The sequence below is a fragment of the Pelophylax lessonae genome (genome assembly GCF_965119305.1).
Source record: "Pelophylax lessonae genome assembly, chromosome: 2".
Taxonomy (NCBI): domain Eukaryota; kingdom Metazoa; phylum Chordata; class Amphibia; order Anura; family Ranidae; genus Pelophylax; species Pelophylax lessonae.
Window position 1 is genome coordinate 124,396,532 of NC_138769.1, and position 18,589 is coordinate 124,415,120.

Genomic DNA, 18,589 nt, shown 5'->3' on the forward strand with positions numbered 1-18,589 from the left:
AATGATTCATTAGTCATCCTTTGAAGTGGAGGTCCTTCTCCTTTTTCTTCTGTAAAAACTGAACAGAAGTATTCATTAAGGCAGTCGGCTAGCCCTTTATTCTCTTCTACATACCTTCCGTCCTTTGTTTTTAATTTAGTTATTCCTTGTTTTAATTTCCTTTTTTCATTTATATATCTGAAGAATGTCTTATCCCCCTTTTTCATAGACTGAGCTAGTTTTTCTTCTGCCTGCGCTTTAGAAGTTCTTATAACTTGCTTGGCCTCTTTCTGCCTAATCTTGTAGATTTCCTTATCTTCATTGCTCTGGGTTTTTTTATAATTACAAAATGCTAGCTTTTTATTTTTAATGATTTGGGCCACTTCTGCTGAGTACCACAGTGGTCTCTTCCTTTTTTTGCTTTTACTGACAAGTCTAATGCAATTTTCTGTTGCTTTCAATAATGCACCTTTTAAGTAGTCCCATTTCTCCTGGACTCCATGTAATCCGTTCCAGTCTGATAAGGACTCATTTATGACTAATTTCATTTTTGAAAAGTCTGTTTTTCTAAAATCTAAAACTTTTGTTTTTGTGTGGTGTGACTCTTTCACAGTTCTTATATTAAACCACACTGACTGGTGATCACTGGATCCCAAGGTTTCGCCTACAATGACATCATATACCGAATCACCATTTGTGAATACCAGATCCAAAATGGCCTCCCTCCGGGTTGGCTCCTCAACCACTTGTTGCAGAGACAACCCCAGTAGGGAATTTAGAATATCTGTACTCCTGGTAGAACTTGCTATTTTGGTTTTCCAGTTTATATCTGGAAGATTGAAATCTCCCATAATGATAACTTCTCCTTTCATTGTCATTTTAGCTATTTCTTCAACTAGTAGATCATCTAGTTCTTTGACTTGACCAGGTGGTCTATATATCACACCTACACGAGTTACTGCATGATTAGCAAACTGCAACGTAACCCAAACTGACTCTATGTTGGCTTCACCAACTTGTATTAGGTTAGATTTAATGCTATCTTTCACATACAGGGCCACTCCTCCTCCTTTCTTGCCTTCTCTGTCTCTTCTGTATAAAGAGTACCCTGGTATGGTTATGTCCCAGTCATTTCTTTCATTAAACCATGTCTCCGTAACAGCCACTAAATCTACATTCTCAGATGCCATAATTGACCCAAGTTCATTGATTTTTTTACCTAAACTGCGAGCATTTGTAGACAGGACTCTGAGCTTATCATTTCTTAACCTCTGTGCTTCTGACCTGTTCTGGCATTGTTTCGGGGGGCAATTGGACTCTTGTAATTCCACTCTTTTGCCCCCCCCTTCCTAGTTTAAATACTCTTTCGCAAATTCTTGGAGTTGTTCACTAAGTACATTTGTTCCTTTGAGAGAAAGATGCAAACCATCTTTTTTGTACAGTTCCTTTCTATTCCAAGTAGAGCTATCATGAGAAACAAAGCCAAATCCTTGCTCTTGACACCATTTACTAAGCCATATGTTGAACTCGTTTATGCGCCTCTGCCTATCATTCTGAACATTATGCACAGGCAGAACTTCAGAAAATGAAATGGTGGATGCAAAATCCTGTACGTCATTTCCAAGTGTGATAAAAGATTTTTTCACCTCTGACACTTCATCGCAAGCCAGGTCATTTGTCCCTAGATGGACAAGAACATCCACGTCCCCTTCCTGCTTTGCTTGCTTAACAATATTAATAATACGTCTTCTATCTCGTCTAGCAGTAGCACCAGGGAGACATCTCACAAAACCATTTTCTTTAAGCTCCACACTTCTTATGATTGAATCACCCAGCAACAGCTGCTTCCTTTGAGACTTCACTTTATCTTTTTTGTCCTTGGCTGCAGTCTTGCATACATTAGACATAGGAGTCGATCTTTTCTCACCCTCTGTGCTTGAGTCCATATCCCTGTTTTCCTTACATTCTGAGAGTGCTGCAAATGAATTTTGGAGAACCACCGACTGTGGGACATGTCTTCTATCCACCCCTCTAAGTCTTCCTGAACCTACAGTAACCCATCTGCCATTTCTGGGGGTCCTCTGTGGCAGTGGCATTGCAGCAGTCCCAGCTGGAGTTTGTTTAACAGATAATTTAAATATCTCTGATTTCAAAAATGCAATTTCCTGCAGCAGTAAGGAGAATTGTCTACAGATCTGACAGCATCCGAATCTCCAAAGAGTGGAACATGAAATAAATGCAAAACAATTCCTGCACTGAACCAAGTCTGCCATTTTAAAGAGGAGAGAAAAAAAAAAAAAATAAGAAAATTTGTAAATTTAAGTCAAACAAATCTTACCTTTTTTTTTTTCTTTTTTCCACCTTCCAGCCTACCTCCTGACTATCTCCTGCAATATCTCACTCACTGTACTTAAAATGCTGTACTTGCAATGGTGTACTTGCAGCTAATGAATTAGACCAGCTAATGAGTATTTCTCTATATATACACACACTCCTTCACAGCCCCTCCCCCAGCAACAATTGTAGCACCTTAATGGGCTAGTCTCATTAGCAAATGCACAATAGCAGACACCTGATCAAATTCCTTTCCTCTTCTCAAGCAATGGTCAGCAAAAAGAAACACAGATGAGTTGGGTGCAAACTCCAAGCCAATCTCTTTCAGTATCTCTTCAGTCTCCTGCAATATCTCATTCACTGTACTTAAAATGCTGTACTTGCAATGGTGTACTTGCAGCTAATGAATTTGTCTTCACAAAAGTGTTGGCCCCAATGTTGGCACTTCTGCGCCAAAGAGGTATATCGATTCTAGGTTACCTAGACGATCTTCTGCTTCATGCAGAGTCTCCTCAGACCTTGCTACAAAACATAGAAATTACTATGATTTCTTTACAGGAATTCGGGTGGCTGGTGAACCAGCAAAAGTCTTTTCTGGTTCCCACCCAGAGGCTCGAATATCTGGGTCTAATTCTAGACACAGTCAGGACAAGAGTGTTTCTTCCGGTAGGGAAACTTCGAAAGATTCAATCAGCAGTCCAGTTGTTACTGTCCAACAGCTGGTCTTCCCTTCGGACTTGCATGAGGGTTCTGGGGTTGATGGTGGCTTCATTCGAAGCAGTCCCATTTGCCCAGTCCCATACCCGAATTCTTCAGCAAGAGATTCTCCTCAGATGGAATCGGAATCCGGAATCCCTGGACAATCAGATACGATTGAGCAAACAGACCAGAGAGTCTCTGGTTTGGTGGCTTCGGTCTCCAATGCTCAGCCAGGGAAAGTCATTTCTGCCAATATATTGGACGATAGTGACCACGGATGCCAGTCTATCCGGATGGGGAGGAATTCTCGGTCAATTATCTGCCCAGGGACTTTGGTCCCCGGAAGAATCCAGATTACCGATAAATGTATTGGAACTGAGAGCGATCAGACTTTGTCTGATTCACTGGACCGAGCAGCTCCAGGGCAGCCCGGTTCGGATCCAGTCGGACAATGCCACGGCCGTGGCTTATGTCAATCACCAGGGGGGCACCAAGAGTGTCCGAGCGGCCAAAGAAGTGGCTTGCATTCTTCGCTGGGCGGAACGATTTGTTCCAGCAATCTCTGCGGTGTTCATTCCGGGGGTGGAGAATTGGCAGGCAGATTATCTCAGCCGTCAGACCCTGGATCAGGGGGAATGGTCCCTCCATCCAGACGTTTTCCACCAGTTGTGCCTACGGTGGGGCACCCCGGATGTGGATCTGTTGGCATCACGATTCAACAGGAAAGTTCAGAGATTCGTGGCTCGCTCCCGCGATCCTCTAGCAGAAACCGCAGACGCACTGATCGCCCCGTGGGGGCAATACCAGCTAATATATGCCTTCCCTCCTCTTGCGTTACTGCCAAGACTTCTTCGCAGGGTAGAGGAGGAAGGAATCCCAGTAATCCTGGTAGCTCCGGACTGGCCTCGTCGAGCTTGGTACGCCGACATGGTCAGACTGGTGGCGGACGTCCCATGGAGACTTCCTCTCAGGGAGGATCTACTGTCTCAGGGACCGATCTTCCATCCTGCTTTACGATCGCTGGCTTTAACGGCCTGGCTATTGAGACCCAGGTGCTCAAGGACAAAGGTTTGTCAGCTTCAGTTATTCCTACTCTAGTTGAAGCAAGGAAAGCGACTTCCAGAAAGATTTATCATCGCACATGGAAGTCCTACATTGCATGGTGTGAACCTTTGGGGTTCCGTCCTCGGTCTTATTCGATTAGTCGAATATTGGCTTTTCTGCAACAAGGGGTTGAGCAGAAACTGGCCTTGAGTACTATCAAGGGTCAGGTCTCAGCATTAGCCATCTTCTTTCAGAAGCCTTTGGCTACTCATTCCTTGGTGCGGAATTTCATCCAGGGGGTGCGACATCTGGCTCCGCCAGTGCACGCGCCGTTACCCCCCTGGGATCTTAATTTAGTGTTGTCGGTTCTTCAGAAACCTCCCTTTGAAGATATTAGGGAGATTCCTCTACCCACGTTGTCCCAGAAGGTGGCCTTCTTGGTGGCTATTACTTCTGCACGCAGGGTGTCAGAACTGGCCGCATTATCTTGTCGTTCACCATATCTGGTGGTTCATAGAGATAAGGTGGTTCTTTGTCCGAATCCATCCTTCCTACCAAAAGTAGTTTCAGAATTTCATCTGAATGAAGAAATTGTATTACCTTCCCTGTGTCCTAAGCCCAGTCATCCTCGGGAATTTGCTTTGCACTCCTTGGATGTGGTCCGGGCGATCAGGGTATACTTGAAAACGACAGACTCGTTTCGCAAGACGGATTCACTTTTTGTGATCCCAGATGGACCCAAAAAGGGGTTGCCTGCATCTGCCGCGACCATTTCCAGATGGATCAGACAGACGGTAGTGCAGGCTTATTCTATTAAGGGTCGGGAGCCCCTGTTCCCTGTTAAGGCGCACTCCACTCGGGCACTTAGTGCGTCATGGGCCTTTCGCCATCAGGCGTCAGTGGTCCAGGTGTGCAAGGCGGCTACCTGGTCGTCGGTGCATACCTTCTCTAAACATTATAAAGTTGATGTAATGGCATCGTCTGATGCCTCATTTGGCCGCAAGGTTTTGCAGGCCGCAATTTGAGGAGACCAGTGGTCTACCTCGAGGGTTTTTTCCGTTGGAAAATTTTTCTTTAGTCTCATTCTTTGTTTATAATGAGCCTTTAAAACTTCTAGTTTGGCACCGGTTGGGCCTACTAGATTGGATTTGATTTTGTCAATCCCACCCCTCATTTGTGGCACTGCTTCTGGATGTCCCAGCTCTTGAGAATCAAGAAGACTACGTCTGTCAATGAGCGATAGAGAAAAATGGATTTTTGTAAGAACTTACCGTAAAATCCTTTTCTCTTAAGCTCATTGACAGACGTAGTACCCGCCCCTCTATCATTGAGTTGGGTTGGGTTAATTTCTCTGTACTGCTTTAAACAGAACTGATTCCCTGTAGCAGAGAGAGGGAGGATATACCCTCAGGGACTGCCCCCTAGGGTGGAGCCAGAACGTTTTGTCATTCTGCCTAGTCCTACTCCTTCGGAGACAACATAACCCAGCTCTTGAGAATCAAGAAGACTACGTCTGTCAATGAGCTTAAGAGAAAAGGATTTTACGGTAAGTTCTTACAAAAATCCATTTTTTTGTCTTACCATGAAATCCTTTTCTCTGATTATTGACAGACACAGCACCCACCCCTCTGATGAGTTGGGTTATGTATTCTTCTGACACTGCTTGTTACAAACTGAAGTCCTGTAGCAGGAAGTGGGAGGTATAACCCCTAGGGCTGCCATAGGGGCACAGTCAAATTTGTTTCCACCTAGTCCTAATACTATGGAGAGCAGCATAACCCAAGGGTCAAAGAAGATATGGAGTTGTGTCTGTCAATGAACATCAGACAAAGGGATTTTACGGTAAGACAAAAAATACAGTTCCTCTGATGTTCATTGACAGACACAGCACCCACCCCTCTGTGGAGTTGGCTTTCTTCTGTCACTGCTTGTAACAAAATTGAATGCCTGTAGCTGAGAGTGGGAGTATACCCCCTGGGACTGCCCATAGACGTAGTCAGGTTTTTTTCTGCCTAGTGTCCTACTCCTGTAGGGGGCAGCATAACCCAACGGTCAAGAAGATAAGGAGCTGTGTCCGTCAATGAACATCATAGAAAAATAAACTTTTAATTCATACTTACCTATAAAATCAGTTTCTTGAAGTACATCACGAGACACAGAGCCATAAATCATAACATATGGGTTATATAGCCAACTATAGGTGAAGGACACTGGCAACCAATCAGAATTGATGACCCCCTATATAACCCCTCCCACACAGGAAGTACCTCAGTTTTGTAGCAAGCAATAAAAGACCCCATAGAAGATGGGAGGGACCTCTGTGTCCCATGATGTACTTCAAGAAATAGATTTTACAGGTAAGTATGAATTAAAAATCCATTTTTCTTTTCGTACATCACGGGACACAGAGCCATAAATCATAACATACGGGACGTCTTAAAGCAATGCATCTGAACCCAAAAGAAAGATTACACTGCCACTTGCAGCACACTGCTGCCAAAAGCAGACTCCTCCTGGGTCCCAACATCCACTCGATAGTAACGAGCCATAGAGGCTTGATGGCAATGTGCCCAAGAGGCATCTACTTCTCTGGTAGAATGTGCCTTTACAGGAAAAGGTGGAACCTTTCCTACTAAACCATATGCCTGGGTAATAACCTGGCAAATCCAACAAGAAATCATAGATTAAATGCTGCCAACCCCTTTCTGTGGCTTTCTGGCAGCACAAACAAGCTCTCAGTCTTACGGATCTGAGCTGTTTCCTGTGAATTAAATTTAAGTGCACGCATTACATCAAGATAATGCAATAACTTTTCCTCCTCTGAGTGAGGATTTGGAAAAAAAAGAAGGTAGTATTATGTCCTGATTCAAATGAAAGGCGGACACTACCTTGGACAAAAAATCTGGGTGAGGACGTAAAATCACCCTATCTTGATAAAATATCAAGAACGGCTCTTTACAAGAAAGAGCTGCTAGTTCCGATACCCTTCTAGCCGAAGTTATCACAATCAAAAAGACCAGTTTTCTGGTCAAAAGAACCAGGGGAACCTGCCCCAGAGGTTCAAAAGGCTGTTTTTGCAAAACTGCCAATACCAAATTTAGGTCCCAAGGACACATTGGTGGCTTCACTGGTGAAAGCAAATATTCCCTGGACGAAGGTTTGAACCAACGAATGGGAAGTAATCGGTTCCTGGAAACAAACCGATAGAGCTGAAATCTGCCCTTTAATCGTGCTCAGGGCTAATTTCATATCTACCTCTGCTTGCAAGAAGGATAGAACTCTCCCGATAATATATGTGTGGGGATACCATTTCCTGGCTTCACACCAGGAAATGAACTGTGGAGCGAGATACACCCTGCTCTTCCAAGATACGGGCTTCAATAGCCAAGCCTTCAAATTTAGAGACTGTACAGCAGGGTGGAATATCGGTCCTTGAGAGAGCAAGTCCGGACGTGGTGGAAGAACCCAAGGCCTTGTCACTGCCAACCTCTGGATTTGTGCATACCAAATCCTCCTCGGCCAAGCTGTAGGTTTCCCCTACAGCTGGATCCTGCGCAACAAACGCGATATCAGCTGTACCGGAGGAAAGACATACATCAGGGAATACTCCTCCCAGGGAGTCACCAAAGCATCCACTCCGACTGCGAGTGAATCCCTGTCCTGGACACAAATCTCTCCAACTTGTTGTTGAACCTGGATGCCAACAGATCTACATCTGGGACTCCCCAGCGTAGGCAGATCAATTGAAAAATTTAGGAATGTAATGACCATTCCCCCGGAAACATCTGTTGACGGCTCTAAAAATCTGCCTGCCAGTTCTCTATTCCTGGAATGAACACTGCTGTCAGGTATGGCACAAACTTCTCTGCTCAGGACAGGATAATATCCACCTCTTTCTGGGCTGATTGACTCTTGTGCCTCCTTGATGGTTGACATAAGCCACGGCTGTGGCATTGTCGGATTGCACCCTGATAGGGTGACCCCGAAGTCTGGGGGTCCAGAATTTCAGAGCCCGACTGACTGCATGAATTTCCAAAACGTTGATGGGGAGATGACACTCATCCCAAGACCATTTCCCCTGGCCAGTGGCTTCCTCCAGAACCTCTCCCAGCCGGAGAGATTGGCATCTGTAGTCACTACCTTCCAGGTCACTGGAAGAAAGGATTTCCCCTTCTCCAGATTTCTGGTCAACAACCACCAATTCAGACTCTGTCAGACTCTTGGTAGCAGAGATATGGACCAGTCCAAAGACTGAACCTTTCCTTTCCACACAGACAGAATGTTGTTCTGCAAGGGTCTGGCATAGAATTGAGCATAGGAAATTGCCTTGAAAGTGGACACCATCTTCCCCAGTAACATCATGCAAAGACGTACAGACGGATATCTGTCTTACTATAGCCCGAACCCGACCCTTCAGGTCTGAGACCCTTCTTTCTAGGAAGAAGACCATTGCCTGCACCGTGTCGACAAGGAGCCCAATGTTTTCCAGACGCTGGACTGGCTGTAATGCTGACTTTGCTAAGTTCAGTATCCAATCCAGATGTTTCAAAAAATGTACAGTCTGGAGGATATTTCGGCTTGGAGATGATGTCGATCGATCTATTAGTAACAGATCATCCAGATATCCTATTACCGATATCCTTCGGGACCTTAGAACAGCCAATACTGGAGCTAGGATCTTTGTGAACACTCTTGGTGCTGTGGCCAACCCAAAGGGCAGGGCCACAAACTGGAAATGATGGTTTCCAATCGCAAAACGAGGGAACCTTTGATGGGTCTGAAATTTAGGCACATGAAGATATGCATCCTTGATGTCTATGGATGATAGAAATTCCTCTCAATGCAGGGAGGCTATGACTGAACAAATTGATTCCATGTGGAAAGAACGAATGTTCAGAAACTGATTCAGTGCCTTGAGATCCAAAATAGGTCCCACATCCCTGTTTGGTTTGGGGATTGAACCTTTCATTTTCTGGAACCTCGGTTATCACCCTCTGAGCTCTCAGCTGGTCCAATGCCTGAAAGAGAGATTTTTCTTTTAGGGGATCTGTTGCTATACTTGACCTCACAGACTGAGGATGCGGGAACACCCAAAATTCCAGCTTGTATCCCTGTGAAATGGTGGAGACAACCCAGTTGTCTTGAATTAACTCCACCCATGCCCCTGAGAACTGTAGGAGCCTTCCCCCCCCACCCAGGCGAGTGGGGGCACCCCTTCACTGTGAGAGCTTAGAGGAAGACCAGGGCTTTTTCTGACCTTGCCCCGAAGGCTTGGGTCCGGATGCAGACGGTTGAGGCCTTCGCCACTGCCTGGAATTGGAAGCACTGGTATTAGGAGTGCTGGGGATCTTAAAGAAAGGATGCCTGCTCTTCCTTTGTACAGGTAGCAACGTACTCCCCCCCCCCCCCCCCCCCCCGAGATCTTTTGGATATATTTATCCAGATCATCACCAAAAAAGCATTCTCCCTGAAAGGGGAAGCTAGCCAGTAATTTTTTACATGGTAACTCCGCAGACCAGCTCTTTAACCAAAGGATTTTGCACATATGCACTGTAATCAGAGCAAACCGTGACATTTGCCTTATGGAGTCCGTAAGAGCATCAACTACAGAACACAAAGTGCGAAAGTAGATCTGACAGATCTTCCACACTCTCCTTGAGAAAGAACTGTCTTGGACACTTGCTTTATGCGGTGCTCCTGCTGGTTGTACTGCAGAACCTGCAACCGCAAAGGAGGCTTTCAATAAAGGTTTACATTTTTTTATCCACTGCATCTTTAAAAACCTGGGCATTATCCACAGGACCGGTTAAATTCTTGTTAACCGAAGAAATGGCTGCATCCACAGTGGGAATTTTCCATCACTTAGAAAAGTTATCCTCCGTAGGATACAACAATGAAAACCTTTCAGGAGAAACAAACATCCTATCTGGATGATCCCAGTTATTATACACTTCTTGCTCCAACAGTGGATGTATGGGAAATGACTGAGGACTCTGTGGAGGATGCAATGAGCCTAGGGAGGAAAAAGAGTTTTCAATTGTCTCTAAGGGCGGAAGTTTAAACTCAGCCCGGCCCAATCTCAGCAAGAGACTGGATAAACAATCTCTGGGATTAAGAGGCTGATAGATTCCTCTTACTCTGACTCCCTGGATATTTCAGCTTGACCTTCTATAGGGTCACCTTCAGCTACATCTTCCACGCCCTCTGCCCAATCCTGAACTGATTCAGGGGGCGGCTCAGGAGAGGGGATCTAGCCTGCTTCTTTCCTCCATGTGGTGCTGCAACCATGTCAGCAATCCTACCCTCTAAGCTGGCTAATGCCGATGGCAAGTCGTCCTTGGTAACATAGGCTGTGGCAGAAATATATGGAGTAGCTACTATGCCTGACAACCATAATGGCTCAGATTGGCTAATTGCCTCTGGCTTATCAGGAGGAGTAGACAGTGGAAGCACGACTAGGACCTTCAGGGCCTGATGGTGGTGTCATAGTGCCCTTTCCAACTGTGCTCCCTCCAACCCTTTTTTGAGCAAGCGTTGCTTTATAGCAAGACAAACGTGAGGTACTACCTTTTTAAAGTGTACTCAAGGTCTATGCCAAGCTTATACAGCCTAATGCACACAACACTGATTACCTAAGATACAGGACCTTTTAGTGCCATTAAGATACACCCACAGTGACTCACGCAACCTAGCAGCTGCTGCTGTGTCCCTTTCAGTATGTGACAGAGGCTAGTGTGTTGGAAACAGTTCCTTGCAGAACATGCCCTTTTATGGATGTGCGGTGTGGTGCGTGGCGTCCATGTGCATGCCAAATCGCGTTATAACGCGCCCACCACGCGGCGTACGGCTGTAATTAAATGCAAAGATTCCCGCGTGCGAATAGGCCTACGCCATAGACACGTGATCCAGCAGAGGTGAACATGTGCCAGGGCGAACACAACAGACAAATGGGGGTGAGAGCAGTTTAGGCTGAATCTTGTTTGTCACAGCTAATACCTTTCAGGTGATCAGCTCAGGGTAAGAAACAACATACTTTGCATAAACCTGCTACAATGTAATTACAAGCAGAAATACACTTGGTACAAGTCTCTTTTTTAACCCTCTAAGGCCTGTTTGCTGTGTAAATATTTAAAATGGACTCACCAGTCCTGCCGCAGGAAACTGCTATAAGCAAGAATCCAATCTTCACCCTTCACCTTAAGCATTGTTCTGGAGACCTTCAAGGGCTGGGTCACCTATATAATGGGCCACGGTCTTGGATCTGTAGAGCACCCTGCATGGAGCGCCTTTGGGGTTTGGTATTCCAAGATCCGGATCCCAGGGCCCAGCGCCTAAAAAGGTCAGCGTTGCAGGCAAAACCTCGTATCTGCTTCCCGTGGCTCAGGTACCATCTTTTTAGTCCATTGACTGTTTTAGATGGATCCGATAGCTAACCCCTTAGATCCAGTGACCTTTGTTTGGGGTATGTTAGCGTAAACTTCTTTCTTCTTCTTTGAAACATAACAAACATGTGGAGCACCTCTCCACGGCGACCTTCACCTTTTAGAAACTGGTGAAAAAACGGAGGTACTTCCTGTGTGGGAGGGGTTATATAGGGGGTCATCAATTCTGATTGGTTGCCAGTGTCCTTCACCTATATGTGGCTATATAACCCATATGTTATTATTTATGTCTCTGTGTCCCGTGATATACGAAAATAAATGGATTTTACAGTAAGACAAAAATCCAATTTTTCCTTCAGTTGTACTTTAAATCTATACAAATATTTTTCAATTTTTTTTCTGTAGCAGAGCTGTAATAATAAAACCTACAAAAGACACTGTGTTTCTTAAAAAAATTCAGGTGGTAACAGAAAAAGCAAGTATTTTAAATACATTTATTATTTACTTGCATGTGCCTTTGAAGAAAATTTGACTTCTTCGCAAAACGTCAGTTTCCTAGCACAGCCACCTTCCTCCCTGCATGTTATAGCCTTCTCCACTTCTGGAAGTGTTTGTGCTGGCCTACCTGTTCCACCCCTCCCCTTTCTTCGTGCATAATCTTTTGTGTAGCATCTTGGGAGAAAAGTGACAGGTCTTTTAGGGCTACTGAAAGCACTTCCAAGGTGGAGGTACCCAGCAGCAGTCTCAAGGATTTTGGATGTCTATACAAGGGAGGCTTTTACAAGTAAATATCATGCCTAAAATACTTTAGATGCAGATATAATTTTATGTAAATATTTTTGTTGAAATAAATGGTTTGCATCAGGGTTTCTACATGCAAAACTCCACTTTCTTTAACTGCTTCCCATCTGCCCACAGTCTAAAAACGGTGGACGGGAAGCAGCGCACCGATGCAGGTTAACATACCTGTACATCAAATGTGTGTGGGTAGGTGGTCCCTGCGCTATCGGAGGTATTTTGGGTCCCTTCTTACTGCTGCACCACTATACTGGTACCAGAATCCAGTTAGTAAAAATTAAAATGTGGGGGTGTGTGGCGCGCTTCAGAAGTGGAGCTCATTTAAATAATTAAATAATTAGATAAATTAAATGGTGAGTGTGCTAAAATATTAAATTCCTTATCCTCGTGATTTATACATAATAAAACAACATATAATTATTCAATAAATAAGAGAAGTGTTGATCCCAATATTCCAAACTATAAAGTGCTGAGTGCTTACAAACTTCAAAATATTCCAACAAATTTCTATAAAATTCATAAATAAATAAAGTGCAAATTCCAGTGATTGTCCGTTTTTTTCTTTCCACCACTAACAAATAAAATCCAACTGTGTCTCTTCAACTTGTCACAAAGTGCTTCTGTGCAAAATAAAGTGCAGTGACTTGTTCCTCCACCAGGTGTCACCTCTAGGTGTTCTAGACTCTCACCTTAATGGAGTGTATCAATCGCCTGAATGTGTATATTTCTCCCCCGATTGGATAGTGGTTGACCTGGGTTGACTGTCTGCAGAGTCCTACTCGTGGTCCCCGGGGGCCTCTCCAGATTCGTATCAGGGTGCTTTTTATCCTCGGGTCTCCTAATCTCCTAGCGCGATCTCGGGGCGTATTAAGCAAAAAGGGCCATCATGGTGTAGTATTTAAAAACTTCTTTATTCATATATAAAATCATTAAACTTACAATTTTCCGGCTTGTTATGGGCGTATAATAAGTCGTAGGTAGCGTTGGGAGTACTTGGCTCCGGTCCGTAACGTCACTTCCGGTTATTCTGGCAGCTCCTCCTACGCGTTATGTCACATCACGTGACTTCCTCAGGGAAGTGTGACGGCTCTGAAAGCTGAAAATTGGCCTGGACTGGAAGGGGGTGAAAGTGTCCGAACTTGAAGTGATTAAGGAACCAATATTTTATGCGGTACACAAGCAATATTTTGATGCCACTAAATTTCCCTTCTTAATTCAGCCTGCAAACAAATTTACGAAAGCTAAAAAAATGTCTTTATCTGCATACTTTTTTTGGATTAGTGACTCAAAACAATGAAGCCTTTGGAAACTCAATTTCCAAATGAAAGTCAGCAATGGGAGTCTGTTTCTCTCATGACAGGTTTATTTTATTATGTTTCTGCAGAAGCACAAATGCAATAAAAGGAAATAAAAATTCTGTGGTGCTCTTGTGTTCCTTTTACATATATTTTTGTTTTTGAAGCTACAGCTCTCCTTAAAAATGAAAATCACATACTGCTAAAGAACCAATCATATTAATTTGTACAAATTGCCACCTTTAGCTTGTAGACCTCCTCTTAGTAGGGTTTTCCGCAGCAGTCCAGAAATTAGTGACCATTTGTTACTTTAAAAGGCTCTGTTTCATTTATAAACACTCACACTGCATGGCGTGCTTATCTCAGTGGGATAACATTTTATTCTCTTCTCTGCCAGCTTAAACTTATTTAAAATCAATAAGCAAGTGCTTTCCTGTAATTTTGCCTTTTTTCCTACCTACGCTAATATTTGTTTCATCTGAAAATGGCCGTCCTTTCATTTGTTAGTGCTTTTACATATCTAGATTAAGGTTCAGTATATTTGTATATTGTTTTTTTGCACTACTTGCTGTAGTAAAGTAACATTTTAAATGTTTGAGCCTTAAAATATCTAATTTATATATATTTCTTCATCAGGAGAAAGACTCTGAGATCACAGTCTTGACACTAAAGGTTGATCAGTTGGAGGCTGAACTTCAGGACCTCTCATCACAGGAGTCCAAGGATGAAGCTTCTGTAGCAAAGGTCAAAAAACAACTGCGAGACTTGGAGGCCAAAGTTAAAGACCAAGAGGAAGAACTTGATGAACAGGCTGGAACCATACAAATGCTGGAGCAGGTATAAAAGTTTGAATTTTATAGTCAAAAAGAATGCTTCAATGGAAAAAATACTGGGATATTTTTAAAAATAAGTGAGCATAGAATTTACCAAACATTCTCTGAAGGTGTATCTGCCTGGTGAATGTGTTTTATATTACAGTGATTGATTCACCTGCAGTGAAGATTTCGTGAAGGTCACATTCACTTCTTTATAAATGTGCCCATAAAGTCCTTCCTTCAGAATTGTATATTTTAATTTTTGTGGGTCACTGCAAATTTAAATATCCAGTCAGCTTATATCTTTTGTGGAGTCCAGTGACTATTGCTTTTAGCTTAAGTGTTCATGGCTGCCTTCCTGTCATGGATATTATGATAGTCACGCACCCTTTTTTAAACTTTTTATATTCATTGTATTTCGACGAACAGAGAATGACACTGGTTACATCTTTACGTAGGGACCCCGATATACTGTATTTTTATTATTACATTTTAAACAAAGTATCTGTATGTCTCAATTCCATTACCAGTCTCTAATGTGTTTGTTATTTTTTTTATCTTGATAGTGGGCAGTGTCATGCAAAACTTTCCTTTAGGTCTCTGTGCCACATGTATCTGTTCTGTAAACCAGCAGTTTTTTATATACTGTTGGCCTCTGAATTCATGTTGAATGTGAGATATGCCTGTACGTTTTGTTTTCATAAGGCACTTTATTATCTGGTTTAGTGAAAGGGTTTTTGGTTCCTTTCAGCTCACGTCACCTTTAACCCATCTAAGTATGCTTTCCTATTATTAAGCTAGGTAATATTTCCAGTTATCTAGTGCAAGGATTCTCATCCTGGGTTCAGTGGAACCCTAGGCTTCCTCCATATGTTGTTAGGGGTTCCCTGAGCTGTAGCTGATTTGACCTCCCATTTTCTGGTGTCTTCGTGGTTCCAGGTCAACCCCACACTTGGCAGAACCAGTGGTATGACACCAATGAATATGTAGCTGCCTGTGACATTCACCACTTTAAGATTTATTTCTTCCTACTGACCACTAATGTAAATTGCATTCCTCCTACTGACCCTGGCCCTGATCAGTTAATTTTTGCAGGGGTTCCCCAAGACCTGAAAATTATATCAAGGGTTCATCTGGGACAAAAAGGTTGAGAAAGGCTAATCTAGTGGTTACTACTTTACCTTACTGATAACATTTCTATATGAATTGACATGGATGCAGGCACCTCTATCTTCTCACTGCCTACAGATGAAAGCACATTTATCTTTTCAGTGCATACACCTCTGTGCTACAGAGGTGCTAATGTGAACTGACTTTTCAACCAAATGGAAGCAAACATTCCAAAATGCAGTCACATACAGTATAAAGACCAAAAATGTTTGGACTGTTGACCATTACTTCTATGTGAGCTAGTTGGACAATTCATTACATAACCACTGACATTCATTTGCATTGCCCATTCTCCTTTGTGGCTGGCAAGGTTTTTAACATTATTTTGGAGTGGGTCTGCAGGAATTTGTATCCATACAGCCAAAAGAGCATTTGTGAGAACAGATACTGATGTTGGATGAAAAGACCTTGCTCGCAGTTAGCATTCCAATTCACACTTGGTGTTTGGTGGACTTGAGATCAGGGCTTTGTGCAGACCAGTTAAGTTCTTCCACATATTACTTGTCAAGCCATGACTGTTTGGAACTGGCTTTGTTCAAAGGGGCACACTATCCTGGAACACAAATGGACCTTCCAAAACTGTTGCCACATAGGAGAACACAATAGTCTAAAATAGCATATCTTTGTATGCTCTAACTTTAAGTGTAGCCTTCACTAAAAACACCTGAACCCAATAATTTGGAGGCTTGTGTTAAGTATAGCCTTCACTAAAAACACCTGAACCCAATAATTTGGAGGCTTGTGTACTTTCATGTTCCAAACCAATTTGAGGAGGATAACTGATCTAAATCTATGGCTCCTGGGAAAAATGTCCACTTTATGCCCTAGTTTCACACGTGAGCTCTAGTCAGTCTGGCTTAGGGTAAACCTATACTCTCTCGCTTATCATGAATTTCTAAACCGCTGGAAAAACATTTCTGTGTTAATGCTAATGGTGTTGAAGTGAAGCTTGCACTTACTTTGTTTTCAATGTGTATTTACATTACAGAAGTAATGATGTATGCCTGGCACATTAGCGAGTAGTATACTGCCATTCCCAGGAAATCAACTTTTACTTTCGTGGCACTTTTTCTTATAATACAGTCATTTTGTGTAAACAGACCGTCTGGATCATTGTGCTTGATGCTTTGAAGAAAATTACAGCTTACTGGGATAGATGAGGGATTCGAATAAGTATTTAAATAGAGATATTGGGAAGGATTTTACTACAGCAGGCAAAGTACTGAATACCAATTAAATGCGGTATTAGTCACAGAATAAAATAATTCCTGGAAGGGGAAAAAACACATGGTGTTAAATGGGCATTTCTCAGCGTGTCATTCAGTCTCATTACTTTAATTATAAGATTACGGACATTTTCATTATGGACCGAGATCAGTTTCTGTTGATTAAACTATTTAAAATATATTTATTTTTCTTTTAATTCAGTGTCGGGCGGGCACTAGCAGGGCTGGATCATCCTACTACTTTGTTTGTCCCCAGTAGGAAAATCTCAGCAGTATGCTCCTGCTCCAGTTACAGAATCCATTAGGAAAGAGTGAAATAATCACTTGGCATTGTAATTGCTGCAGTAGTTGGGTGGACCTGGGAATTCAGGTAGATGATATCTTGCTGTAAGTGTACCCAAAGGATATACAGTGCAAAGCGTCTCACTTAGCCAGAAACCATATAAAACTAAAAAAACGGTTTTGACGCATTTGGCTCATAAACATGGATTTGAGACCTAAAGAACCCCATGATTTGTCTTTAGGGTCTTCAGTCATACTTGCAAAGTATTACCAGATTTGGGCCTTGTATGATCTACTCTAGGTAGTCTGTATGCAAGCAGATCTTTTACATTTTTGGAAAAAGGGAAGCAGTTCTGAATTGATTGCATACATTTTCCATCCAAAAGGGTGCTTACAAGAGCAACAGCCCATATAAGCACTAGCAGCGCTAAACACAGCCCATCTGACAAAGGCAACGAATATACAGTGGGTACGGAAAGTATTCAGACCCCCTTAAATTTTTCACTCTTTGTTATATTGCAGCCATTTGCTAAAATCATTTAAGTTCATTCTTCTTCCTCATGAATGTACACATAGCACCCCATACTGACAGAAAAACACAGAATTGTTGACATTGTTGCAGATTTATTAAAAAAGAAAAACTGAAATATCACATTGTCCTAAGTATTCAGACCCTTTGCTGTGACACTCATATATTTAACTCAGGTGCTTTCCATTTCTTCTGATCATCCTTGAGATGGTTCTACACCTTCATTTGAGTCCAGCTGTGTTTGATTATACTGATTGGACTTGATTAGGAAAGCCACACACTTGTCTATATAAGACCTTCCAGATCACAATGCATGTCAGAGCAAATGAGAATCATGAGGTCAAAGGAACTGCCTGAAGAGCTCAGAGACAGAATTGTGGCAAGGCACAGATCTGGCCAAGGTTACAAAAAGATTTCTGCTGCACTTAAGGTTCCTAAGAGCACAGTTGCCTCCATAATCCTCAAATGGAAGACGTCTGGGACGACCAGAACCCTTCCTAGAGCTGGCCGTCCGGCCAAACTGAGCTATCGGGGGAGAAGAGCCTTGGTGAGAGAGGTAAAGAAGAACCCAAAGATTACTGTGGCTGAGCTCCAGAGATGCAGTCAGGAGATGGGAGAAAGTTGTAGAAAGTCAACCATCACTGCAGCCCTCCACCAGTCGGGGCTTTATGGCAGAGTGGCCCGACGGAAGCCTCTCCTCAGTGTAAGACACATGAAAGCCCGCATGGAGTTTGCTAAAAAACACCTGAAGGACTCCAAGATGGTGAGAAATAAGATTCTCTGGTCTGATGAGACCAAAATAGAACTTAATTCTAAGCGGTATGTGTGGAGAAAACCAGGCACTGCTCATCACCTGTCCAATACAGTCCCAACAGTGAAGCATGGTGGTGGCAGCATCATGCTGTGGGGGTGTTTTTCAGCTGCAGGGACAGGACGACTGGTTGCAATCGAGGGAAAGATGAATGCGGCCAAGTACAGGGATATCCTGGACAAAAACCTTCTCCAGAGTGCTCTGGACCTCAGACTGGGCCGAAGG

General features: G+C 43.1%; 1 protein-coding gene across 7 annotated transcripts in view; it reads left to right on the forward strand.

Moving 5' to 3' along the window:
- Positions 1-18,589, forward strand: part of MYO18A (myosin XVIIIA) — a 572,782-nt gene that overhangs the window by 456,262 nt on the left and 97,931 nt on the right. For all 7 annotated transcript variants that reach the window (XM_082245147.1, XM_082245143.1, XM_082245145.1 and 4 more), the window contains one exon: positions 14,168-14,368. In XM_082245147.1, coding sequence (XP_082101273.1) covers positions 14,168-14,368 — 201 coding nt within the window. The remainder of the gene's footprint in view (positions 1-14,167; positions 14,369-18,589) is intronic.